At 42.6% G+C, this 26,979-nt stretch overlaps 1 protein-coding gene across 18 annotated transcripts in view; it reads left to right on the top strand.

Moving 5' to 3' along the window:
* LOC137385142 (NACHT, LRR and PYD domains-containing protein 3-like) overlaps nucleotides 1–26,979 on the top strand; it is a 206,085-nt gene that overhangs the window by 127,020 nt on the left and 52,086 nt on the right. For 15 of the 18 annotated variants that reach the window (XM_068060009.1, XM_068060020.1, XM_068060011.1 and 12 more), the window contains 3 exons: nucleotides 14,015–14,154; nucleotides 23,008–23,127; nucleotides 23,918–24,033. The exons of 1 other annotated variant lie outside the window; for it this stretch is intronic. In XM_068060009.1, the coding sequence (XP_067916110.1) occupies nucleotides 24,003–24,033 (31 nt within the window). In that variant the 5' untranslated portion in view covers nucleotides 14,015–14,154; nucleotides 23,008–23,127; nucleotides 23,918–24,002. Of the gene's footprint in view, nucleotides 1–14,014; nucleotides 14,155–22,986; nucleotides 23,128–23,917; nucleotides 24,034–26,979 lie in introns of all 18 variants that reach the window. 2 more of the 18 variants (XM_068060012.1, XM_068060015.1) reach the window with 2 other exon arrangements.

The following is a 26,979-nucleotide window of genomic DNA, read 5'->3' on the forward strand; positions in this document are numbered from 1 at the left end:
GACCACTCCACGGACAGATAGGGGATTACTCATTATGCTTTCCATTCCTTTCTAATCCCCCATCCTTGGTTCTCATGTATGCACACCACCTTATCTTAACCTTGTTACAGGCTGGTATCTTTGTCAGCATTCTACAAGGACATCTGCTTTTCATTAAATAAGTCTTTGTTTGAATTTAGGTTACTCAGCTCCTGTGTTGAATGTGGTCAAGCTACTAAGCCCCATGATGCCTCTTCATTGTTCACTGAGATTATATGTTCCCAGTTACTCAAATAACATTTAAACAGTATGATATTTACTGCAGGTGCCTCTGCGCTTGGGAATACCCTTCAACACATACAACGCCTCTCCTCTGTTGTCTAACTGGGTGGGATGATCCTCTCCTGGTTCCAGTGCTCTCAAAACAATAGAAGCCAGAGAATCATCTTCACTCACCGTCAAAGGCTTCTCTTCTCACTTCCGCCACAAATTTTTCATGTGGCTCGTCCGACATCCAGTATTTGAGCATACATTTACTTGAATTAAATAAATATTGGGGAGACCTAAAACGCTGTCTTCGGCCACTGATTCAAATTCTGTTCTCCAGCCACTGGCAACATCCCTCTCCGTGGCAACTGTCTGAGGCAGAGTCGAACTGTTTCCATCCTCGGTGTCCATTTTGACACTGAATTGAGTTTCTGACCACACATGTTCTACATCACCATGACAGCTTATTTTCACCTCCTTAACATCAGCTACCTCTGCTCCTGCTTTAGCTCATCTGGTGCTGAAACATTCATCCTTATTGTTGTTATGTCTCAACTCAAGTATTTCAGTGGTCTCTTGGCCAGAATCCCAGCTTCGTCCTCCATAGTCTTCTGCTCATCCAAAACTGTGCTGTCTGTATTTTAATGCACAGCATGTCCCGTTCACCAATCAACCCTGTGCTCTCTGACCGACAGTGGCTCCCTGTCCAGCAAAGCTGCGATTTAAAAATCATCTTGTTCATTCAAATCCCTCCGTGGTCTCACCCCTCTCTATCTCTGTAATCTCCTCCAGCACTACAATCCTCTGAGATGCCTGCACTCCTCAAATTATGTTGCATATCAGATTTTCACCACTGGGGCAGTGTTTTCAGCTGCCTAGGTCCTAAACGCTGGAATTCCCTCCCTAAATCTTTTCTTCTGTCCACCTCTCTTCTCTCTTTGGACCGGCCTTAACACCTACATTTTTTACCAAGACGTTGTGAGATTTCGTTTAGTAATACTTCCTGCAAATTGGATCCTGAGGAAAGGTCATCGACCTGAAACGTTAATTCTGCTGTTCTCTCCACAGATGCTGTCTGTCCTGCTGAGAATTTCCAATATTTTCTGCTTTTGTTTATGTCACTTTAAATGCCTGGATTATCAGCAGGGAGGAACAGTGAGCGTGTGCAGGAAATCCAGGGTGTTCAAGGAAGCCAGACTGTGTTTGAGTCTGGCCGCTCTGCTAGTGATTACTTGAACAAAATAATGATCAGAAAATGTTGAAAAGATTCAGCAGGTCTTGTAGCATCTATGGACGGAGAAACAGAGTTACAGGCTCAGAAATGTAACCCTCGAGTTCAACTGTGGACGATCATGGTTGAACCTGCGCAGATGTTCTGTAAGCAGCCACATCTCTCTCCACGGCAGAAAGACATGCACAACATTCAGGCTTGGGCTGGTAAGTGGCAATTAAAGGCCTGATCGGGTCTGCAAATGAAACCCAACCCGGCCCAAGTCCTTTAATTCTTTCCCACGCCCGACCCGACCACCAGAATGTTCAGTTAACATTGCTTCCACTTTTCAGTTTCTAAGCCTATGCAGATAAGCAAAAAAAAACAATGTAACTGTGCCTGAAAGGTTGTTTAAAAAGTACTTTAAGATTGGAGCCACATACCGGATGTAGTGAGCCAAAGATTGTTACCATAGAAGTTAGTGATTGTTTGGTCACCAGTAAAACAGAAACCCATGGAATTGTCACCAGGTAGGGTGTCTCACATAGTACCAATATCTGTATTGCTCAAAATAACACAGCATTGCCCAATGGGTCAGAAAATATTATACATTACCTAGTCTCCTGCTTTACAGGGTGAAATACCTGCTGCAAGTTTATCCAGTGAGCAGGTGAGATGCAGAGACCAGGAAGGTCCTGAGTGATTAATTGCTATAAAATATACATTCCTATATTAAAGAGGTTGTGCTCTACCTTAGATGGAACAGCTCATTGCAGACTAGTGCTTAGTGTTTCCCACCTTGACGTCCTGGTTGTCACTGGATCGTGAGTCCAGGCCTCTGGATTACTATAATAAAATCAAAATACTGCAGATGCTGGAAATCTGAAATAAAAACAAGAAATGCTGGAACCACTCAGCAGGTCTGGCAGCATCTGTGGAAATAGAAGAAGGGTCACTGACCCGAAACGTAACTCTGCTTCTCTTTCCACAGATGCTGCCAGACCTGCTGAGTGGTTCCAGCATTTCTTGTTTTAACTCTGGATTACTAGTCCAGTAATCTTTGAAATGTCTCTCCTTGATTTAATATTTTAATCCGGTAGGTCAGATTTTACAAAAAAAGAAACTGATTTATGACTGCTTTGTATTGAGCGGTGTCATATGAATTAAGAAATTAAAAGGTATTAAAAATTATATAACTGTTGTTACTTACTAATGGCCAGCTTTGTAAAGGAAAAATGCTTCTTAATTTCATTAATTATCCATAAACACTGAGACCATATTAAACTAATAAAACAGCGATTTATCAGGTCTGACAATTAATTAAATAAATATATTCAAAGTTTAGAGCATAATTCGTTGTCTTTCCCTTTTAAATCTCTTAATTTACCTCACAAGCATCCTTTACTTTCTTTATTCAATACAATATGTTTTGAGGCAGGCAGAGAAGTCTTACCAACCCCGAATGGGAAGCAGTGAATTCATTTGAAAACTGCAATTAATGAAAATGGTCACGTTCCAATTAATGCAGATTGAAGCTGTTCAACCGCTTTTGTCGCCAAGAATACATAGCGTGAAGGAAAACCAAGAGATAAAACAAAACACAATGAGAAATAGAACTCATTAAAAACATCTAATTACATAACAGTGCAGCAACTGATTACATTCTAAATATTTCATTCAGATTAAAACGACAAAGATCTTCAACACCCCTAGAATCAGGGATGGGCAAGAAAGGGCTAACCGGATAATTATGAGCCTGGGGCTTAGTTCTGCTACAATGTATGCAAGAACCGTTTATTGATTAGTACACAGTAAGTTGAAATACCAAGCACTGTAGGAAGCACACTTCAAAAGATCTGCGGTTTCCAGTGTTTCACTAACACAATTATAATGCAAGTCTGTTTGAGCGTGTGCGAGCTGGCCCAACCCGACCCGAGCCCAAATGCTGGACCCGGAAGAGCAACCCGACCCAACCCGAATCCAACACATGTCGGGTGCAGTCGGGTTCGGTCGGGTAGCCATGCTCTCGTGGCAAGTAACATTCGTGCCACACAAGTGCCAGGCAAAGAGCATCTCCAGGAAGAGAGAAACTTACCATCTCCCTTGACATTTAATGGCATTACCATTGCTGCATCCCCCACCGGGATAAACATAAGAACATAGCAAATAAGAGCAGGAGTAGGTCACTCGGCCCCTTGAACCTACCATTCAACAAGATCATGGCTGATCTGACTGTAACCTCAACTCCACATTCCCTCTCCCACTGATAACCTTTCACTCCCTTGCTTATTAAGAATCTATCTACCTCTGTCTTAAAAATATTCAAATACAGTGCTTCCACCGTCTTTTGAGGAAGAGAGTTCCAAAATTTTACAACCCCCTCCTCATCTCTGTCTGAAATGGGTGATCACTTATTTTTAAACATGACCCTTAGTTCTAGATTCTTCCACAAGAGGAAACGGCCTTCCTACATCCACCCTGTTAAGACCCCTCAGAATCTTATATAGTTAAATCAAGTCGCCGTTTACTCATCCAAACTCCAACCTAGCCTGTTCACACTTTTCTCATAAGACAACCTGCCAGTTCCAGGTATTAGTCCAGTAAACCTTCTGTTAAATGCTTCCAATGCATTTACATCCTTCGCTAAATAAGGAGCCCAATACTATACACAGTACTCCAGATGTGGTCTCAACAATGCCTTGTATAACCGAAGCATAACCTCCCTACTTTTGTATTCAATTCCCCCAGCAAGAAATGATAACATTCTATTAGCTTTCCTCGTTACATTCTGTACCTGCATACTAACCTTTTAGAATTAGAATTAGAACATTACAGCGCAGTACAGGCCCTTCGGCCCTCGATGTTGCGCCGACCTGTGAAACCAGCTGACCTACACTATTCCATTTTCATCCATGTGTCTATCCAATGTCCACTTAAATGCCCTTAAAGTTGGCGAATCTACTGCTGCTGCAGGCAGGGCGTTCCACGCCCTTACTACTCTCTGAGTAAAGAAACTACCTCTCACATCTGTCCTATATCTATCACCCCTCAACTTGAAGCTATGTCCCCTCGTGTTTGCCATCACCATCTGAGGAAAAAGACGCTCACTATCCACCCTATCTAACCCTCTGATTATCTTATATGTCTCTATTAAGTCACCTCTCCTCCTCCTTCTCTCCAACGAAAACAACCTCAAGTCCCTCAGCCTTTCCTCGTAAGACCTTCCCTCCATACCAGGCAACATCCTATTAAATCTCCTCTGCACCCTTTCCATAGCTTCCACATCCTTCCTATAATGCGGTGACCAGAACTGCACGCAATACTCCAGGTGCGGTCTCACCAGAGTTTTGTACAGCTGCAGCATGACCTCGTGGCTCCGAAACTCGACCCCCCTACTAATAAAAGCTAACGCACCATATGCCTTCTTAACAGCCCTATTAACCTGGTTCGCAACCTTCAGGGATTTATGTACCTGGACACCAAGATCTCTCTGCTCATCTACACTACCAAGAATCTTCCCATTAGCCCAGCACTCTGCATTCCTGTTACTCCTTCCAAAGTGAATCACCTCACACTTTTCCGCATTAAACTCCATTTGCCATCTCTCAGCCCAGCTCTGCAGCCTATCTATGTCTCTCTGTACCCTACAACATCCTTCGGCACTATCCACAACTCCACCGACCTTAGTGTCATCTGCAAATTTACTAACCCACCCTTCTACACCCTCTTCCAGGTCATTTATAAAAATGACAAACAGCAGTGGCCCCAAAACAGATCCTTGCGGTACACCACTAGTAACTAAACTCCAGGATGAACATTTGCCATCAACCACCACCCTCTGTCTTCTTTCAGCTCGCCAATTTCTGATCCAAAGCTCTAAATCACCTTCAACCCCATACTTCCGTATTTTCTGCAATAGCCTACCGTGGGGAACCTTATCAAACGCCTTACTGAAATCCATATACACCACATCCACTGCTTTACCCTCATCCACCTGTTTGGTCACCTTCTCGAAAAACTCAATAAGGTTTGTGAGGCACGACCTACCCGTCACAAAACCGTGCTGACTATCTCTAATGTACTTATTCTTTTCAAGATGATTATAAATCCTGTCTCTTATAACCTTTTCCAACATTTTACCCACAACCGAAGTAAGGCTCACAGGTCTATAATTACCAGGGCTGTCTCTACTCCCCTTCTTGAACAAGGGGACAACATTTGCAATCCTCCAGTCTTCCGGCACTATTCCTGTCGACAATGACGACATAAAGATCAAGGACAAAGGCTCTGCAATCTCCTCCCTAGCTTCCCAGAGAATCCTAGGATAAATCCCATCTGGCCCAGGGGACTTATCTATTTTCACACTTTCCAAAATTGCTAACACCTCCTCCTTGTGAACCTCAATCCCATCTAGCCTCGTAGCCTGAATCTCAGTATTCTCAACAACATTTTCTTTCTCTACTGTAAATACTGACGCAAAATATTCATTTAACACTTCCCCTATCTCCTCTGATTCCACACACAACTTCCCACTACTATCCTTGATTGGCCCTAATCTAACTCTAGTCATTCTTTTATTCCTGATATACCTATAGAAAGCCTTAGGGTTTTCCCTGATCCGATCCACCAATGACTTCTCGTGTCCTCTCCTTGCTCTTCTGAGCTCTCCCTTTAGATCCTTCCTGGCTAGCTTGTAGCTCTCAAGCGCCCTAACTGAGCCTTCACGTCTCATCCTAACATAAGCCTTCTTCTTCCTCTTGACAAGCGCTTCAACTTCTTTAGTAAACCACGGCTCCCTCACACGACAACTTCCTCCCTGCCTCACAGGTACATACTTATCTGGGACACGCAGTAGCTGCCCCTTGAATAAGCTCCACATTTCGATTGTTCCCATCCCCTGCAGTTTCCTTCCCCATCCTACGCATCCTAAATCTTGCCTAATCGCATCATAATTTCCTTTCCCCCAGTTATAATTCTTGCCCTGCGGTATATACCTGTCCCTGCCCATCGCTAAGGTAAACCTAACCGAATTGTGATCACTATCACCAAAGTGCTCACCTACATCTAAATCTAACACCTGGCCGGGTTCATTTCCCAGTACCAAATCCAATGTGGCATCGCCCCTGGTTGGCCTGTCTACATACTGTGTCAGAAAACCCTCCTGCACACACTGGACAAAAACTGACCCATCTAAAGTACTCGAACTATAGTATTTCCAGTCGATATTTGGAAAGTTAAAGTCCCCCAAAACAACTACCCTGTTACTCTCACCCCTGTCGAGAATCATCTTCGCTATCCTTTCCTCTACATCTCTGGAACTATTCGGAGGTCTATAAAAGACTCCCAACAGGGTAACCTCACCTCTCCTGTTTCTAACCTCAGCCCATACTACCTCAGTAGACGAGTCCTCAAACGTCCTTTCTGTCGCTGTAATACTCTCCTTGATTAACAATGCCACACCCCCCCCCGCCCCCGCTTTTACCATCTTCTCTGTTCTTACTGAAACATCTAAATCCCGGAATCTGCAACATCCATTCCTGCCCCTGCTCTACCCATGTCTCCGAAATGGCCACTACATCGAGATCCCAGGTACCAACCCATGCTGCAAGCTCACCCACCTTATTCCGGATGCTCCTGGCGTTGAAATAGACACACTTTAAACCAGGTTCTTGCTTGCGATTCATGCGCTAGGACACCCAGATTCCACTGCATCTCACAGCTCTGCAATCTCTCACCATCTAGATAATATGCTTCTTTTTTATTCTTCCTGCCAAAATGGGCATATTGCACATTTTTCCACATTATACTCCATCTGTCAGACCTTTAGCCACTCACGCAACCAATCTCTATCCCTTTGTAGCCTCCTGATGTCTACTTCACAACTTATTTTCCTACATATATTCGTGTCATCAGCAAATTTGGTAACCATACCTTCGGTCCCTTCATCCAAGTCATTTATATAAATTGCAAAAAGTTGAGGCCGCAGCACTGATCCCTGTGGCACACCACTCATTACATCTTTCCAACCAGAAAATCACCAGTTTTTGCCTCCTCTCTGTTTCCTGTTAGCTAGTCAATCTTCTATCCAGGCCAATATATAACACCACCCCCCCCCCCCCCACCCCCTCTACACCATTGGATTTTATTTGCTGTAATAACCTTTGACGTAGCACCTTATCAAATGCCTTCTGGAAATCAAAGTACAGTACCTTCACCGATTTCCCCTTTATCCACAACATGTTACTTCTTCAAAGAACTCCAGTAAATTGGTTAAACATGATTTCCCTTTCACAAATTCAAGTTGACTCTGCCTAATTACCGCAAATCTTTCTAAGTGCCCTGCTATAACATTTTTGGTAATAGCATCAAACTTTTTCCCTATGGCAGATTTTAAGCTAAACGGAGTGCAGCTCCAACAACACCCAAGAAACTCGACACCTTACAGGACAAAGCAGCCAGATTCATCAGCACTCCCTTCACCACCGACATGCAGTAGCAGTAGTGTGTACTGTATAGTAGATGCAGCGCAGCAGCTTGCCGAGGCTTCGTTGACATCTCCGTCATCATGACCTTCTGGTCAGTTACTCTCTGTGACCTTGTCCTATCAACACCTTTTTTGTTCAATCTTGCCCCACACCCGCTTTACTTGCTTAAAACCTTTTATATTTCTGATATATGCCAGTTCTGCAGAAGGGTCACTTACCTGCAACGTTAACTCTGCTTCTCTATCCACAGACAGTGCCAGACCTGCTGTGTATTTCCATCATTTCTAGTTTGCGTTTGAGATGTTCCTCAGCCTGGCTCCATATAGAGAACACAAGATTTTCGATCTAGTAATGAGGATACTAACAGCCACCACGACACCCATCCTACCCCCGAACCCCTCCCCCACCCCCGCGCAACCCCCGAATTATTGAATCGCCAATGGCTACCATATCACAATTCGGTTCCTCCCACCCCCTGCCCCTTCCCCTTTGGATCGACCCTGTTCTAAGATGCCATGATCAGCAGTCTGACTTCACTTTGACAGTCCTTATCCTAATAGGCACAGGTAATAACTACATTGCACTTGTGGATAGGATCAGTTCCTTTGAAACCTCGGTTTCTATGTCATGCAGCTTCAGCTTACACTGTACACATTCTGTCATACAAATCCGATTCTGCTCTTCTGCTAGGTGTGACTCAGATCTGCAGCAAACAGCCCAGAGAGTCGTCTCCCTCCTTTGGCTTTGGAGTATTTCAATGTCTCCAAGCAGTTCACTTTTACCTGTTACCTTCTAGTTATAGATATATCAGTGATTCCTCTTTTGTTATATTTCAAACATAATGGCTAGGAAGGCGTCCTCTGCACACCGTATCAATCAATTGCCTTTTCCCCTTGTACTACCTTTTCTTGCGAATATATCTGGTGCTAGTTGAAATGGCCCATGATAATTATTTATCTTTATTTACCCGTTTCTTTTTTTTGCAAATCTATGCATCCATTCTCACTCCCCCATTGTTATGTGTACTGTAGAATTTATCCTTTTAAGCCTTTGGATTTCTTTACTATATTGATTGCTATTTTTATTGCTGTTTGCAGTAATATACAATTATAGTACACAGGCACAACGTCCTGAATGGCCTCCTTGTGTGATGTAAGATTCGATAATCTAATTCGATATTTTCAAAAGCAACTTGGCGAATGGCACTTCAGGAACTTTGTCACAAGCCTATATTTAATTTAAAAAATGAAGGTTTCTTCATCTGTGAAATGATTTCCAACTTCTCAATTGGCATACAACATTTCTCTGTTTGACCTGCATCGCCCATCACCTAAAACTGTTATCGATGCGTCAGATGCGCTGAATAACTAGAATAAAACAGCTTCTCTTGTTTCCATTCTAATCTGTTAAATTGCACTTTGCATGGACAGCATGGATTTTACTTCCAATGCTGTTATATTGGACGATGGAGCATGTGGAGTTAACGTGCCCTTTATGATAAACACATTGTCAGCAGGAGCACAAACTACAACCCACGGTGTTTTGTTAGTACGTAAGACCTACAGCTGGTTTCAGTGGCATGTGTTTTGCAGAGAAGTGTTCAGTTAAGCATTTCTGGACAAACCCATTATTAACGTCGTCTTTTATGGAACCTGATTGCACCACACAGTGGTATGCACAATTCTAATCTGCATATTATACAAAAAGTGTATCGAAACATTGGCGATGTGGCAATAAAAAAATTACAAAGATGAATCTACAGCTGAGATCTTGCTTATCAGGGAAGTCTTGACAGGCTGGGGCTCTTTTCTCTGAATGAAATAAGACAAAGCGATGACACGATGAATAGGTAAAATTACGAAGATGTTTGATAAGGTAGACGTAGGAGGAAAAACCCATAAATGCGAGATTTTTATGAAAATAGTTGACAAAGAATTGAGGGTAAAACATTTTTAAACCTGGAACGTGGTTACAACTGGAACTCGAACTCACTACCACAGGAAAATTGCGGTAAATAGTATGGATGCTTTCAAGAGGATGCTCGAGAAATGCGTGAGGAAGGAAGGAACAGAAAAAGTCTGCTCATAGATCAGGGGTGGGCAGCCTTTCTGCGTGAGGGACTACATTACAAATGTTGTCCTACTTATGGGGGTGGTGAGCAAAGTTTGGAATGATAAAGGCATTATAAATGTATTTTGCTCTTAGTTCAAACAACAAAAGATGTGCATTTTGTTGAACAAACTTTACATTTGAAGACTAATTTATTAATTTACTATGTTGAACACTGATTTAGTGAGATGCCTGCCATTGTTTTTGCTTGCAAAAGGAGTCAATGTCTGCCTGCACACTTGATGTGGTGATGCAGAGTATTCCAGGTAGATGTACAACTGTCAAGAGTGATCGTGATCACCCTCTCCCATTTCCTGTGTCTGTCTGTCTCTCTGTTTCTCCCTCTCTCACTCTCCCCGCCACCACCCCGCGTCTGTCTCTCTCACTCCGCCTCTCTGTGTCTGCCTGTCTGTGTCTCTCCGTCTCTTTGTGTCTCTATCTAGATGAAGAATATTGGAAGGAAGGTCGTCCGGTGCATAGACACTGGCATAGTCATGTTGGATTGAATGGACTGCTTTGGTGCTTTATATTATATTTAATTCCATTTATTCGTTGTTATTTGCCAGAAGTGACAATAATATCTACCATTATGAGATATCTGCGGAAATTCTGCATCTCAGAGGGTCAATAAACATGGCTGAAATTAAGCAAAAGTATGATTTGCTTCATTTTGTTTTACTCTTTGTCTAAATGTGTTCATATTGTTACGACCCAGGCGGTTGTAATGCACTGTTAATTCAGTCCCTCTACTGCACAGTTCATAGCATTTCTAATATTGTTTCGCACCTCCTGGAACAATAAACAATTTAAACACATTTTGTATCCACCAGAATAAATCACAGCAAGCCAGGTTTGTTTACACAACAACAAAATAAACTATTTATTAATCAACTAAATCTTAAACAATAGTGATATAAATCTACCCATGAAAAAAAATTTTTTGCACCTTATTCTTCCTAACCCTCACGTGCACACAGATAGTATCAAAAATGGTTAACCGGTGGAAAGGCTTTTTGGCGTTCAACTGCTCCTTAGGAATAATAAAATAATTGCGATTTCACGGTGTGATAGGATATTTCTGAGTTGGTGAGATGTTCCAGAGTCAAATTGTCGGATGCCATTTGAAGACTCTCCAGGGGAACAGTCCAGTTCGCCTAGTTGATGAACAGTCTGTGATGGGTAGGCGTTGAAGGCAATTCGTCTGCAGCAGGCGTCAAACAGATATTTCAGCAAAGGGTGCAGCAACAACTCTACTTGGACTTTGAAGCAGCAGTCTAGCAATAGAAGCTTTCTTGATTTTCAGGATCTCCCAAAACGCAAGAGGCAACAGGAAATCATTCTTGAGGCAGGGGTTTTTCAGAGACTGGAGGCAATCGGTATCTACTACCTTTAAAATTGCAGGGCTTCCGCTCTGAAAAGCAATGTTCCTCGACAGGGTGTAGGAACTCCTCTTTTCCTCGGGTTTTTTGCTCTGCATGGGTCTTTTTCGGTCTCCAAATAGACCACAGCCACATCTCAAATGTATAAATACTTTTTCCCAAGAGAGGCAAATGTTCTTTTTCAAAGACTACCCCTTTTTTCTCTGGTGTACAAACACAGGTCCCAGCCAGCTCACTGCAATGCTTTTCAGTTCACAGTGCAAAGTGGAACTAAAACCTACAATCAAGTCTTGTGACAGTCATAAATCGTTCTTGTCATTTCCCTGGTGAGTTGCTTGGAAATTTTGCAGTCTGCACACTTCACTCAATTCAAACACCAAGGTTCTGCATTCCATGTTCACAGAGAAAAACCCTTTTTGTCAGTTTTTAAAAGTACACAGAATTGTTAGCTTTCATTAAAAAAAACTCTTGTGACAATATATGTATCTGCACCGATTCATTGCGTGTTTGCACGTTTTGCACTCTTAAAATTATACCTTTATGCGTTATGCACGTGCATCGTGTTCTTTTACGTTTTCGTATGTACCTCATATGTTTCTACATTGTGTAGATGCACAATTTGTACTTCTACATTGTGTGTATGTATATTGTGTGCTTTAATTCATGTGAAAGTACTTCGAATACCATATATATACGGCAATTACATGGTTTGCTTCAGTTTAGAAAGATAACAGATCGAAGTATTTCTCCTTTGTCGTTGACAAAAGTGTCCGGTAATTGGCAAAATGTTCCTGTTCCAACCTAATCCATTTTTATTTCGATGCCCCACTAGTATTACAAGATACCAGAGAATTTAGCTGCAGTTGACAGCCACATCAATTAATACCAATCGGAAACCAGTGTAATTTTAAAAATTGCAGAACGCCCAAACCTAATGTAATCATCAGCAAAGAATCACTCACACAGGAGTAAATGAAATTCAGCTGCCCAATACAGACCCGCCCACTTTTCCCTTCCAATGACTTCAATCTTGCCTGGTGTATGTTGGGCAGATTATTCAATATTGCCAGTTTTGCACAATTGATGACCGTTACACAATGATTTAGTGCCAAGCACAAGTAAACCGGAGCAGATACAGCTGGAATACTGTTTACAGTTCTGGTGGCCACACTATAGGAAGGATCTGATTGCACTGGAGAAGGTGTAGAGGAGATTCACCAGGATTTTGCCTGGGCTGGAGCATTTCAGCTATGAAGAGTGATTGGACAGGTAGGATTGTTTTCCTTAGAGCAGAGAAGGCTGAGGGGGACCTGATTGAGGTGTACCAAGTTATGAGGGGATAGATTGGGTCGATAGGAAGAAACTTTTTCTCTCAGTGAAGGTGTCAATAATCAGGGGTTTAGATTTAAGGTAAGGGGCACGAGGTTTTCGGGGGGAGAAAATCATCCAGAGGGTTGTTGGAATCTGGAACACACTGCCTGAAGAGGTGCTAGAGGCAGGAACTCTCACAACATTTAAGTAGTATTTAGACAAGCAATTGAAACGCCATAGCATACAAGGCTACGGGCCAAGTACTAGAAAATGGGATTAGAGTAGATAGGTGCTTGACGGCTGGCACGGATACAATGGACCAAAGAGCCTGTTTCTGTGCTGTATACGTTATGACTCTATGAGATACCATGATTTATCCATTGAATGATACAATTATATTTAACCTGACACCCATCAGCACACGAAGAAGTATTGCTGGAAAGTGAGAAAAGAAATGAAGAGCAGCACGGTTGACTGTAATGTTTCCTTTTCTATCGTGTTTATCTTATAGTTCCAAAAATGCATTGCTAGAACGGTCAGAAATTGGATTGCCATGTAAAAAAAACACATAGACTGTCGATAAATAGATGGATAGAATCTTAAAATCTTACCAGATAACGGACGATCTTCCTGTACATCGTGGCTGTGTCAGTTTTTGAATGATTCTCTCACGTTATTTTTTCCAATGCCCAGTAATCAGAAAGTGTTGTTGTTCCCTCGGTTATAGTGATTCCTTTTACGATGCCAGAAAGAAAAGAATGTTAGTGAGCCCCAAAAGCAGAAGCTGTTGAGTAATCGAGGCTGTGCGTGAATGGTATATTATTCAAAAAGATTTGATCGCTTCATAATCCAGAGTTTTCGAAACAAAGATCGTTCCCTGGCCATCACATATTCCAATCTTATTCCATGAACCTAAAGCCGACTCTGCTTTTGAATGCCTCACACGTCGTGTTGTTATCATGTTTCAATTTGTATATTGGAGATAAGTATTGTAATTCCACACAGCCACATGCTGAACTAATGGTATAACCGAAGTGCACAGTCAGTTCAACCACAGATTTCATTTGTCTCTGAAGAACATTTGAGGCGACTAGTTATGAATCTGTTATTTAGGTGGAAAAGTCTAAAATGACGATGATTAAGACCATCTGGCAAAGAAAGACAAGCAGAAATACTGAAGATAATCCATCAGTAGCATTCAGGGTTGTTTCAGACTTTCGCTAATCATATTTGAATAAGAGGAACATTTATCGTGTTTTTTTTCTAATTTGCAGCGATTGTTGATACCACAATGATTGAAGGCAATGCAAAGGCCTCTTAATGCTTATAACTGGAGCTATATTATGACTGGGCGCACAAGAAGACCTTTTGGAAAAAACGACTGACCCCTTTCTGCATACCGATGAACAAAAAGGTACAAATACTGTAAAACCATTTGCTGTTAAGTTGGAGAAAGTATCTCCTTCATTTATCTAAACCATAACAAAAAGTAATCAGTCTGTCATCCTCAATAAGAACTATTTGCTACAAGAACATCACTGTATGTTAACAATCTTTTCTGTGAAGTGTATATGAAATATGTTTGTTATCTCGAACTTTATTATCTGTCATGGATAAATGGTCCACCATTCCGCTTCAGCGTTCAATCACCTATGCTTCCTCGATTCGTTTTATATAATTAACTCCACAATCCTATTTTAACATCTCATTTTGTCATTTTCTATGCACGTCAAACAATTCTAGATTCTGCCTCATCCATTTCATTCTCGACTACACGTATACCCTGCATGGCAATGTTCTCATATTTGGCAACTTCCTAATTACATCAGATGGTTTTATCATACCATTCCATGCCAATACATCAGCATTAATTTATAAGACAAGCTGAAATAAGTTTTATTCTTTGTAAAATGTTCATTTTATTGCCTGACAAATTTCCACTTACAATTGATATTGTTTCTTAGGTGATCCAATACTCTTACCTCACCGCCAAGGTGAGAGGGAGGATGTTTAAAGGGGATATTAATATTAATTAATAGACTGATTCATGCTTTATATGAATCCCGAGTTCCCATGTTGCAATTGAACCTTGTATTAATTTCTCCTCCCTATTTTGTTTAAAAATTTATGCAGCAGGTAAAGTATCTTCACCTCCCCTCCGCTGTCGGCATTCCGAAGGGAATGTTCCCTCCACGACACCCTGGTCCACTCCTCCATTACTCCCAATACCTCATCCCCTTCCCACGCAATCGCAGGAGGTGTAATATCCATCCTTCTACCTCTTCTCTCCTCACTATCCAAGCAATGATTTATTTGAACGTCTTTCAATTTAATATACTGTATTCACAGCTCACAATGCGGTTTGCTCCACATTGGGGAGACCAACGCAGATCGGGTGACTGCTTTGCGGAACCCCTCTGTTCAGTCTGAAAACATGACACCGAGCTTCTGGTCGTTTGCCAGTTCAACACACAGCCCTGCTCTCATGCCCACCTCCCTGTCCTCGGTCTGCTGCAGTGATCCAGTTAACATCAAGGCAAGCTCGAGAAACAGCATCTCATTTTCCAATTATGCACGCTATAGCCTACCTGACTGAACATTGAGTTCATTAATTTCAGAGCATGACAGGCCCTGTTTAGTTTAATTTTATTTTGTTCCATCTTTTTTACCATATACCTTCCTATTTTTCTTTTCCTGTTTCTGCTTTTGGCTAGGGCTGCTCATTATTCTGTCATTAACACTCTCTCTGCACTAATGCCTTGCCTTTCATCACATCATTATCACACTGTCTTTGCCTTTGCCCCATGACCACCTTGTCAGTTCATCTCTCCGGCCATCTGTCCCAACACACACCTTCCATTTGGTTCTCCTTTCTCCCCCACCCCTGCTATACATGCTTAAACCCTTTACCATTTCTAACCTTTTCCAGTTCTGATGAAAGGTTACCGACCTGAAACGTTACCTCTGCCTCTCTCTCCACAGATGCTGCCAGACCTGTTGTGTATTTCCAGCACTTTCTGTTTTTATATCAGATTTCCAAACTCCGCAGTATTTTGCTTTTATTTCATTTTATATCTTTATTGCATATCCCAAGAAAATCCGTTTTTTCAAATAAACAATAACCATATGTATATATATACATTGGAGGCCGATATGTTGTTCCATCCCATACACAGCAGCTAGAATATTGATATACTTTGATAGGCTTTACACACATGTTAATGCACTGCAAAATTTCACACAGACCTAACACAATTGTGATAACTGTGAAACATTTTCACACCTGCTATACTGAATCCCAAACACATCTGGCAGGTTCCCGATACACTGGGAAACCACCTGAAAGGATCCTGATGGAATGTTAAACCCCATACAAACCTGCAAGAACCCTGATGCAATGTGATACCACATGCACACCAGTGTTCAAGAAAGGTAGCAGGGATAAACCAGGTAATTACAGGTCAATAAGTGTAACATCAATGGTTGGGAAATTGTTGGAAAAAATGCTGAGCGACAGGATTAATCTCCACTTGGAGAGTCAGGAATTAATCAGGGAAAGTCAGCATGGCTTTGTCAGCGGGAGATCATGCCTTACAAACATGATTGAATTTTTCGAGGAGGTGACTAGGTGTGCAGATGACGGTAAACCAGTTGATGGCGACTACATGGACTTCAGTAATGCTTTTGATAAGGTCACCCAGGGGAGATTGGTTAAGGATATAAGAGCCCATGGGATACAGGGCAATTTGGCAAATTGGATCCAAAATTTGCTCCATGGCAGGAGGCAGAGAGTGATGGCCGAGGGTTGTTTTTGCGATTGGAAGCCTGTGACCTGTGGTGTACCACAGGGATCCGTGCTGGGACCCTTGCTGTTTATACTGTACATTAATGATTTGGATGTGAATATAGGATGTAGGATCAGTAAGTTCTCAGATGACACAAGAATTGGTGGTGTTGTAAATAGTGAGGAGGAAAGCCTTAGATTACAGGACGATATAGATGTGCTGGTAAGATGGGCAGAGTAGTGGCAAATGGAGAAGTGTGAGGTGATACATTTTGGGAGGACTAAAAGGCAAGGGAATATACAATGGATGTAGGACCCTAGGAAGTACAAAAGGTCAAAGGGACCTTGGTGTACTTGTCCATAGATCACTGAAGGCAGCAGCACAGCCAGATAAGGTGGTTAGGAAAACATATGGGATACTTGCCTTTATTAGCCGAGGCATAGAATATAAGAACAGGGAGGTTATGATGGTGCTGCATAAAACGCTACTGAGGACACAGCTGGAGTACTGTGTACAGTTCTGAGCACCACATTTCGGAAGGATGTGATTGCACTGGAGAGGGTGCAGGGGAGATTCACCGGGATATTGCCTGGGCTTGAGCATTCCATCTATGAAAAGAGACTGGATAGGCTAGGGTTGTTTTCCTTAGAACAGAGAAGGCTAAGGGGGGACATGATTGAGGCATACAAAATTATTCAGGGCATAATTAGGATGGATAGGAAGAAACATTTCCCTTAACGGAGATGTCAATAACCAGGGGGCATAGATTTGACGTAATGGGCAAGCGGTTTAGAGGGGGTTTCAGGAAAAAAAATTCACCCAGAGGATGGTTGGAATCTGGAACACACTGCCTGAAGGGGTGGTAGAGGCAGGAACCATCACAACATTTAAGACATATTTATATGAGCACTAGAAAAGCCATCGCATAGAAGGCTACAGGCCAAGTTCTGGAAGTGGGATTAGAATAGATTAGTGCTTGTTGGTCGGCACGGAGAAGATGGGCCGTAGGCCTGTTTCTGTGCTGTATAACTCTATGACTCTATGACACCAGGCAGAAAACTGATAACATGTGAACCCCATTAGGTACCAGGCAGTGACCTGACAAATTGAGAAAACTCAGGCACACCTGACAACATACTGACACACAATGAATCCTCACACATATCTGGCAGGAACGTGATAGGCTGTCAACCCAAGAAACCCAACGGGCTGGATCTCCATGTACATCTGTCGTGATCCCAATGCAATGCAAATTACAATGCACACCTTGCAGGATCCTGCTGCATTGAAACCCGTACACAGCTGCAGTATCCTGGCATACTGTGAAACTCCATACACTGCTTACAGCAACTTGGTGCGTATGGAAACCCTATACACTACTGGCTGGATCCTGAATTACCGTGGATCCCAATAAAAAAGAGGTAAACTTGTGATTCACCGTTGCACTGATCCTCGTGATCTATGAAAGCCAAACACAACAGGTAGAATCACAATACAGTGTGAAGCAACATACATAAAATCATAGAATCATAAAATAGATACACCACAGAAGTAGGCCATTCGTCCCGTCAAATGATTGCCAGCACTCTGCTAGAGCAAGTCAGCTGTTCCCACTCACCAGTGCTTCTCCCAGCACTGCATTCTCCCTATACCCCACCCCCATTTAGGTGCTTAGTCAATTCCCTGTTGAAAGGCAATTTGAATCTACCTCCACGGCCTTTTCAGGAAGTGTTTTCCAGATTGTAATTTCTCGCTGTGTAAAAAAATGCGTGTTTTCCTCATCTTGCCTTTGGTTCATTTGTCAATAATTTTAATTCTGTCTTCTGATTCTTGACTTTTTAGCCAATCTGAATAATTTCTCTCTATCTACATTGCCTACACCCCTCAAGAAGTTGAACCCATCTATCAAATCTCCTCTCAACTTTTCTTCTCCAAATATAATGATCCAGCTTCAACAATCTGTCCACATAACTGAGGTTCCTCATCGATGGAACCATTCTTGTAAATAGTTTCTGCATCTTCTCCAAAACATTCACATCATTCCTAAATTGCAGTGCCTTGAATTGGACACAATGCTGCAGTTGAGGACAAACCATTGCTTTATAAAGGTTCATCATAACTTCCCTTTGATACTTCCTTTTGCACTCTGTATCCCTATTTATAAAGTTCAAGATTCTGTAGGCCTTTTTAATCTTCTTCCTGAACTGCCCTGCCATCATCAACAATTTGGACACGTATGTCCACAGGTACCTCTGTTCCTGCACCCCGCTTACAATTGTATCAGTTATTTTATATTGCCTCTCTTCGTTTTTCCTACCAAACTGTATCACTTCACACTTCTCTGCATTAAATGTCATCTGCCATATGCTTGCCCATACCAATAGCTTGCCTATGTCCTCTGGAACTCTATCCCCATCCTTTTCACAATTCACTACACTTCCAAATTTACTATCATTTGTAAAGTTCGACATATTTCCCTGTACATACAAATCTAAGTCGGTCATATAGATCGGAAGATGCAGTGGTCTTAGTGGTCCATGGGAACACTGATGCATACCTTGCTTCAATCCGAAAATCAACAGATCTCCACTGTTCTTTGTTTGCTGTCACAGAGCCAAGTTTGTTTCCATGCTGCCGATTCCATCTGATACCACCGCCTTCAACTTTGCTGACAAGCCTGTTGTGGGACTATTTAAAAAACGCATTTTGGAAATCAGTATATACCACATCACTGCCTTCAGTTTATCCCCATCCGTTGCATCAGCAAAAGCTCAAGAAGTTGGTTAAATAAATTTTGCCTTTAACAAAACCGTGCTGACGTATTTTAAACAATCCACGACAGTGACTGTAAATTTTGGCTTGGATTATCGTTTCGAAATGTTTTCTCACGTCCTGGATTAGGTTAATAGTTGCTGGGTTTATGCTTGAACCTTTTTTTCAACAAGTGTGCGGCATTTTCAGTTCTCCAGTCCTCTGGAACAATGTCAGTATCGAAGGATGTTTGGAAGGTTATGGTCAGTACATCCGCATTCACCCCCCCCCCCCCCTCCCCTTGTTTCATTCAGCATCCTGAATGCAAATATATCTGGCTCTAGTGATGTATCAACTTTAATTACAGCCAACCATTCTAAAACCTCCGCTTTATCAGTATTTATCCCATCTTGAATCAACTCCCGCCTCTTTCACTATGATTTTGGCAGCATCATTGTTCTTGGTAAAGACAGGTTTAATGTACACATTTCGTAACTCATCCATGCCTTCTGCTTGCACACGTGGGTCTCCTTTTTGGCTCATAATCGGCCCCATTTCCAATTTATTTTCTAGTTATACGCCGAGAGACGCCTTATGGATTCCCCTTACGTTAGCTTCCAATCTCTTCTCATATTCTATCTCTGCCACTGTGTATTTCTTCTTTAGTTCGCCTCTGAACATCCTGCTCCTTGGTATTAGTAACAACCAGACATCTGTTCAAAGCCCCTTTCTTTCTGCTTCATCTTACTGTCTATCTCTTTCACTATCCAGGAGACTGGCTAAAGTTGCACTACATTTTCCCCAGACGGGAATGTAACTCAACTGTACCTTAACCATCTCTTGAAAGGCAGCCCGCAAATCTGCTCTGAATCCTCTGAAAATGGCCCTTTTCCATCGAATTGCTTCTATTCCAGGTTGCTCATTCACCTTCAGCCAACCAAACTTAAATCTTATTATACTATAATCATTGCTCCTCAAATGTTTCCCGACTGACACATGATCCACTTGATCCATCTCATTCCTCAGAAACAGATTCATCAACGGCTCCTTCCCCATTAGACCAGAAATATGCTGATCAGGGACATTGCCCTCTACACTCTTCAGAAATGGTCTGCCCTCTTTACTGGTTACACTATTACTACCCAACATATATTATATAATATAAAAAATACATTTCCACTGCTACACAGTTCTTCCACCTCTCTGTAATTTCCCTGAAAATATTCTGCTTCACACCTTTCCCACTAGTTAGTAGCATCTGGAATAAATCCTGCAGTGTCATCGTACCTCTACTGTTTCGTAACTCGAACCAAATGCATTCTGTCGTTGACTCCTCTCTCTCTCTCGCTCCCTCTCCTTCTCTCTCTCTATTTCTCTCTTCTGCGCTGTTAGTTTCTGCTCAGTCAATACTACAAGTCCTTCATCTTGTTTTCTTTCCCTATCTTTCCTGAAAACCTGATACCAAGGAACATTTAGTGCACAGTCCTGCCCTTTTTAGAGCCAGATCTCAATTACCACTTCGACGTCATATTTTCAGGTGGCTCTCTGCAGTTTATCAACTCTTTTTGTCATGTTTTTTGTTTACGTGCCTGCATTGTAAACCTGAATTATAAATTATTGTATTTCTTCTTAGTCTGACCGTACGTAATATCTTACTAAGCCATACTTGAGTGGATTCTGTTACTTCCAATTCTTTATGTGCCTTGATTCTGCATTCTGGTAGATTATGGCTCTGATATCCCTCCCAAATATGTTTCAGCACTTTGCAACACCAGTGGCAGGCATCCCCTCAAGGATATTTCTACTTACCCAGTTAAGATGCTTACAGTTTATGTAGGTCCCTCCTCCCCCAGAACTATTCCCAAAGTCCGAGAAAAATAATTCCCTCCATCTGGCACACTGTTCTCTTACTTCTATACCCACAAGTACATGTCACCTGGAATAATCCAGAGATTACAACCTTTGACGTCCAGCTTCATCATCCATTTTATAGCTTCCTAAACTCTTCCTGCAGAACCTCATTCTTCATTCCTCCTTTGTGATCGGTACCCTTATGGATCACGTCCTCTGGCTGTTCACCTTCTTCACTCAAAATGTTGAGCAGCTGCTCAGTGACATTTTGGACTCTGGCAACAGTGAAGCACCATATCATGTTAAAATCTGCGCGTAACAGCAGAAACATCCATGTATTTCCTAACATATAATTCCCTATCGCTATTGCTTTTGAAAACTACCCCTCCCCACTCAGCTTTATCTTTTGAGTCACCCGTGGCTCCAGCTGCGCTCCCAAGTGGAGCCATCACCCTCACCATGGTTAGAGCACGAGATGTACTCAGGAGTCTGCTGCACTTTTTGTCTGGTCCTCCTTGTCTGTCAGTTGCGGACACATTCAAGCTCTATCAGCTCAAGCCTAAACTGGGAGATGACAACCTTAGAAACGGGTTATCTACGTACCTTTCATCCTGGTGGTTTTACTGCTGTGACAAACCGGAGCTCGATCTGCTCCACCTGACAGCATTTCCTGCACACGTGAGCAACCTCGTGCTCCCATATGGCCCCTGATGTGCATTGCAAAGGTCTAACGTGCCCTGCCTGCCACGACTTATTAGACTGAAAATCTTTGACAGAAATAAACTCAAAATGTACTTTTAAAAGCACGACTGCTGATCAAAAATCAGCAGATCCTCTTATGCTGATGTAACTTTATAAAAATAATCCCTGGTGCTTGCATTCCCCCTGGACTCCCGCTTTGCTGCTGTCATGCCCACGTTTGCAGTCTTTATCCTCTCTGGCTGCTCTGTGGCTTCACCCAGAAGTCTGTCGGCTTCACACTGCTTATCCTCTCCCGATGTTCTGCTGCTCCAACTCGAATAACTCTTCAGAATTCATTCTTTATACGCTCTTGCCGCTCTGCCACTCTGCCCCAAATATATCTACACTTATAGCAGGAACTTTATGCACTGAAACCCCAAACCTGATGTTTGCACTTGCTGATGTTCTATATTCAGTATATTCACACTTAATCTGTACTAATGCTTTGTCTTTCAAAACACCATTAACATATTGTTTGCCTTTGCTCCGTGACCTTTTGGTCAGCTATGTGGCCTGGTCCAATCTGCACCTTCTCCTTTGTTATCTCTTGCCCAACCCCCACCTCACTTGTTTATAATCTGTGACTTTTCTAATATTTGTCAGTTCCGAAGAAGGGTCACTGACCCGAAACGTTAACTCTGCTTCTCTTTCCACAGATGCTGCCAGACCTGCTGAGTGAATCCAGCATTTCTTGTTTTTGTTTCAGCTTTCCAGCATCCGCAGTATTTTGCTTTTACAACAATTTGAAAAGAATGGTGCACTTCAAGAAGATGGAGGATAAAGTTATATGACATACACTTTCTCTTGCACAGAATCACGTCTGCTATAACTAAAACTTGTTCACCCCGTCGACATTGAATTCATAAACAGCTCATCACACATGAATGTGAGCTATCCACAGAAATTAGCTAATACAAAGGAAGATGCAAATATAACCTGCATCTGCTTCGTAATAGTCCACTTAACCCGAACTGCTCTTTTCGTCTTAATGTTGGCATCCCTCACAAGTTTCTTTTGACATTCCCTTCTTACACCTCTTGCCATTTTCTCTCGATCTTTTTTGTTGTTTATATTTATTGCAGTCCCCTGCGGCTACACAATTCATTGCACCTTTTTAGGTTCTCTTACTTTTTTTGCAGACAATAGCGGGTGTAATCGCTGACATAGTTCCCTTGCTCCTTGGAATTTCACAGGTGTGAAGCTGATTAAGATATATATATTTACTACTATGTCCAACTGAATCCTAAACATCCATTCAGGTATGAGTTTGTAGTCCTTTTTGATCTGCACATTAATCGCTCCATTTGGAATCTCCTCCCAACCCTTTTCAGGTTCAGTCCATCGCAATGGGACTGCTCCCTGCTAATGTCCCCATGCAGCCACTAATTGCAAGGATTTACTTCCCGTGTCCAGTTTCTAGTACGGGCAGCACAATCTAAGCCCGCATTATCCAATATAAACCTTATGCCCATATTCATATTCAGAAGGAAGTGAATATGCCTCGGGGCTCATCCCTTCTGCTGTAGAAATATAAATGGGAAAATACACAGCTTCTGGAGCTATGCTGTGTCGGCTGGTGAAAGAAATGAAAAGCTGTCTGAATGAATATGTGTTGATTCACTTTTCAATAGGAAAACCTTAGTGAGGCAAATTTTTGAAATATGGCTAAATAGCAATGTGCGAATAAGTATTGGCTCGAACATACCACAGATGTTTCAATAGCGCGTGGTATGGACACTTGTATTGTTGATACCACAAATTTTGCACTGCAGTCAGCACACTCACATCTCGCATTCTCCGAAGATAAACTTCATGCCACGGCCTTATTAATCCGGTATTCAGACCAGCTAAATGCAAAAGTTCACAATCACCTTATGAATGAAAATGATGATGACAACAGAGGGGATCAAAATGTAGACTTAAAATGAGATACAAATAATATAAACTGAAGTATTATATCTGTGCTCGTTTAAAATTCATTTAGCTTGTTTTAACATAGTAATTATTACTTGAATGACCACTGATCAAAATATGTTTTCTAATTAACAGCACCTGCTGATACTGCAGCAAAAGACATCCAAGACAAAATCGCCCTCCAAGTCGTGGCATTTCTGGTTGTATTACTAATTGGAATATGACGAATTTCTTTAGTCAGAAGACAACAGGTAACGTCCATTCTTCTAGCACTTGGGAGGGTTTAAACTAGTCTGGCGGGAGGGGGGGGGGGTGGGGGGGGGGGACACAAAGTAGTAGTCTCTCCGATGAGATAGTTGAGGCAAATGTAGAGGTTAAAGCAAGCAAGTCCAGCGGGCAGGCCGGGCAGGGACAGGACAGGGAGCGTGGAAGGTCTGGTAGGCGAAACTGCATTTACTTTAATGCAAGAAGCCATACAGGTAAGGCAGATGAACTCAGAGCATGGATCAGTACATGGGATTGTGATATTACAGCTATTATGGAAACGTGGTTGAGAGATGGGCAGGACTGGCAGCTCAATGTTCCAGAGTACCAATCCTTCTGGCGTGACAGAGGTGGAGGTAAGAGACGAAGGGGAGTTGGACTATTGATTAAAAGAACATCACGGCAGCACTTAGAGAGGATATCCCAGGGGGGAAAGTCCAGCGAGGCCATATGGGTAGAACTTAGAAATAAGAAAGGGGTGATCACTTTGATGGGATTATACTATAGGCCCCCCAATAGTCAGAGGGAATTGGAGGATTATATATGTAGGGAAATCACAGATAGGTGTAGGAATTATAGGGTTGGAATAGTAGGTCATTCCCTAATATTGACTGGGACTGCCTTAGTGCTAAGGGATCAGATGGGGTAGAATTTGTTAAGAGTGTCCAGGATAGTTTTCTGAAGCAGTATGTGGATGGCCCAACTGGAGAAGGGGCTACACTCGACCTCCTCTTAGTAAATGAGGATGGGCAGGTGGCTGATGTCTCAGTGGGGGAGCACTTTGGAACCAGCGACCATAACTCAATTAGCTTCAAGATGGTTATGGAAAAGGAAGGACTGGTCTTCAAGTTGAAGCCCTAAATTGGGGGAAGGCTAATTTCGATGGCATCAGACAGGAACTCTCAAAAGTTGAATGGAAGAGGCTGTTTAAAGGTAAAGGGATGCCTGGAAAATGGGAGGCTTTTAAAAGTGAGATAGGAAGAGTTCAGGGCCAGCATGTTCCTGTTAGATGGAAGGGCAAGATTGGCAAGTTTATGGAAACCTTGGCGGACGAGGTATATTGAGGGCCAGGTCAGGACAAAGAAGGAGGCATATGTCAGGTATAGGCAGCTTGGATCGAGCGAATCCCACGAGGAGTATGGGGATGTAGGAGTACACTTAAGAAGGAAATCAGGAGGGCGAAAAGTGGCCATGAGATTTTCCCATCAGATAAGAGAAAGGAGAATCCTAAAGTATTCCATAAGTATATTAAGAGTAAAAAGGTAGCTCAGGAGAGAGTCGGTCCCCATGAGGATCAGTGTGGTAATCTATGTGTGGAGCCACAGGAAATGGGCTAGGTCTTAAATGAATACTTCTCGTCTGTACTTACCGTGGAGAATGTCATGGAAGCTCATGAGTTCAAGGGAGGGAACAGCAATATCCTGGAGCATATCAACATTACAAAGGAGGAGGTGTTGGAGGTTGTGAAGCGCATTCAGGTGGATAAATCCCCAGGGCCTGAACAGGTGTATCCGAGGATGCTATGGGAAGCAAGGGAGGAGATTGCTGGGGCCCTGGCAGAGATTTTGTATCATCGTTAGCCACGGGTGAGGTACCGTAAGACTGGAGAATAGCTAATGTTGTGCCTTTATTAAAGAAGGGCAGCAGGGATAAGCCAAGGAACTACAGGTCGGTGAGCCTTACATCAGTGGAGGGAAAGTTATTGGAAGGGATTCTGAGAGACAGGATTTACATGCATTCGGAAAAGCAAGGTCTGATTCGCAATAGTCAGCGTAGCCTTGTGCGTGGGAGATCATGTCTCACGAATTTGATTGAGTTTTTTGAGGAGGTGACCAAGAGGATTGACGAGGGCAGGGCGGTGGACGTTGTCTAAATGGACTTTGGCAAGACCTTTGACAAGGTCCCACATGGTAGGCTGGTCTGGAAGGTACGAACACATGGGATCCAGGGTGAGCTAGCCAATTGAATACAAAGTTGGCTTGATGACAGGAGGCAGAGGGTGGTCGTGGAGCGTTGTTTATCAGATTGGAGGCCGGTGACCAGTGGTGTGCTGCAGGGATCGGTGCTGGGCCCACTGTTGTTTTTCATATATATTAATGACTTGGATGTGAAAGTAAGGGGTATGATTAGTAAGTTTGCAGTTGAAACCAAAATTGGTGGTATAGTGGACAGTGAGGAAGGATGTCTCAGTTTGCAACAGGATATTGATAAACTGGGAAAGTGAGCAAGGGATTGGCAAATGGAATTTAACGCAAGCAAGTGCGAAGTCATGCATTTTGGAAAGTTCAACCAGCGCAGCACATATACAGTGAATGGCAGGGCCCTGGGAGGTGTTGTGGAGCAGAGGCACCTTGGGGTGCAAGTACATTGTTCCCTGAAAGTGGCAACACAGGTAGATAGGGTGGTGAAGAAGGCATATGGCATGCTTGCCTTCATCGGAAGAGGTATTGAGTACAAGATTTGGTATGTCATGTTACAGTTGTACATAACGTTGGTTAGGCGGCATTTGGAGTACTCTGTGCAGTTCTGGTCACTCCACTACAGGAAAGATGTGATTAAGCGGGAGAGTGTGCAGAAAAGATTCACAAGGATGTTGCCTGGTTTGGAGGGCTTGAGTTATAAAGAGAGATTGGATAGGCTGTGTCTGCTTTCCCTGGAGTGAAGGAGGTTGAGAGGGGACATGATAGAGGTATATAAAATTTTGAGAGGCATAGATAGGTTAGAGTCTATTTCCCATGGTAGGGGTGAGTAAAAATAGAGGGCATAGATTTAAGGTGAGAGGGAGGAGGTTGAAAGGGGATCAAAGGGGTAAATTTTTCACACAAAGAAATGTAAGTATCTGGAATGAGCTGCCAGAGGAGGTGGTGGAGGCAGGAACAGCAGCAACATTTAAGAGGCATCTGGACAGGTACTTTAATGAGCAAGGCATGGAG

The sequence above is a fragment of the Heterodontus francisci genome, chromosome 28, assembly GCF_036365525.1.
Source record: "Heterodontus francisci isolate sHetFra1 chromosome 28, sHetFra1.hap1, whole genome shotgun sequence".
NCBI classification, from domain to species: domain Eukaryota; kingdom Metazoa; phylum Chordata; class Chondrichthyes; order Heterodontiformes; family Heterodontidae; genus Heterodontus; species Heterodontus francisci.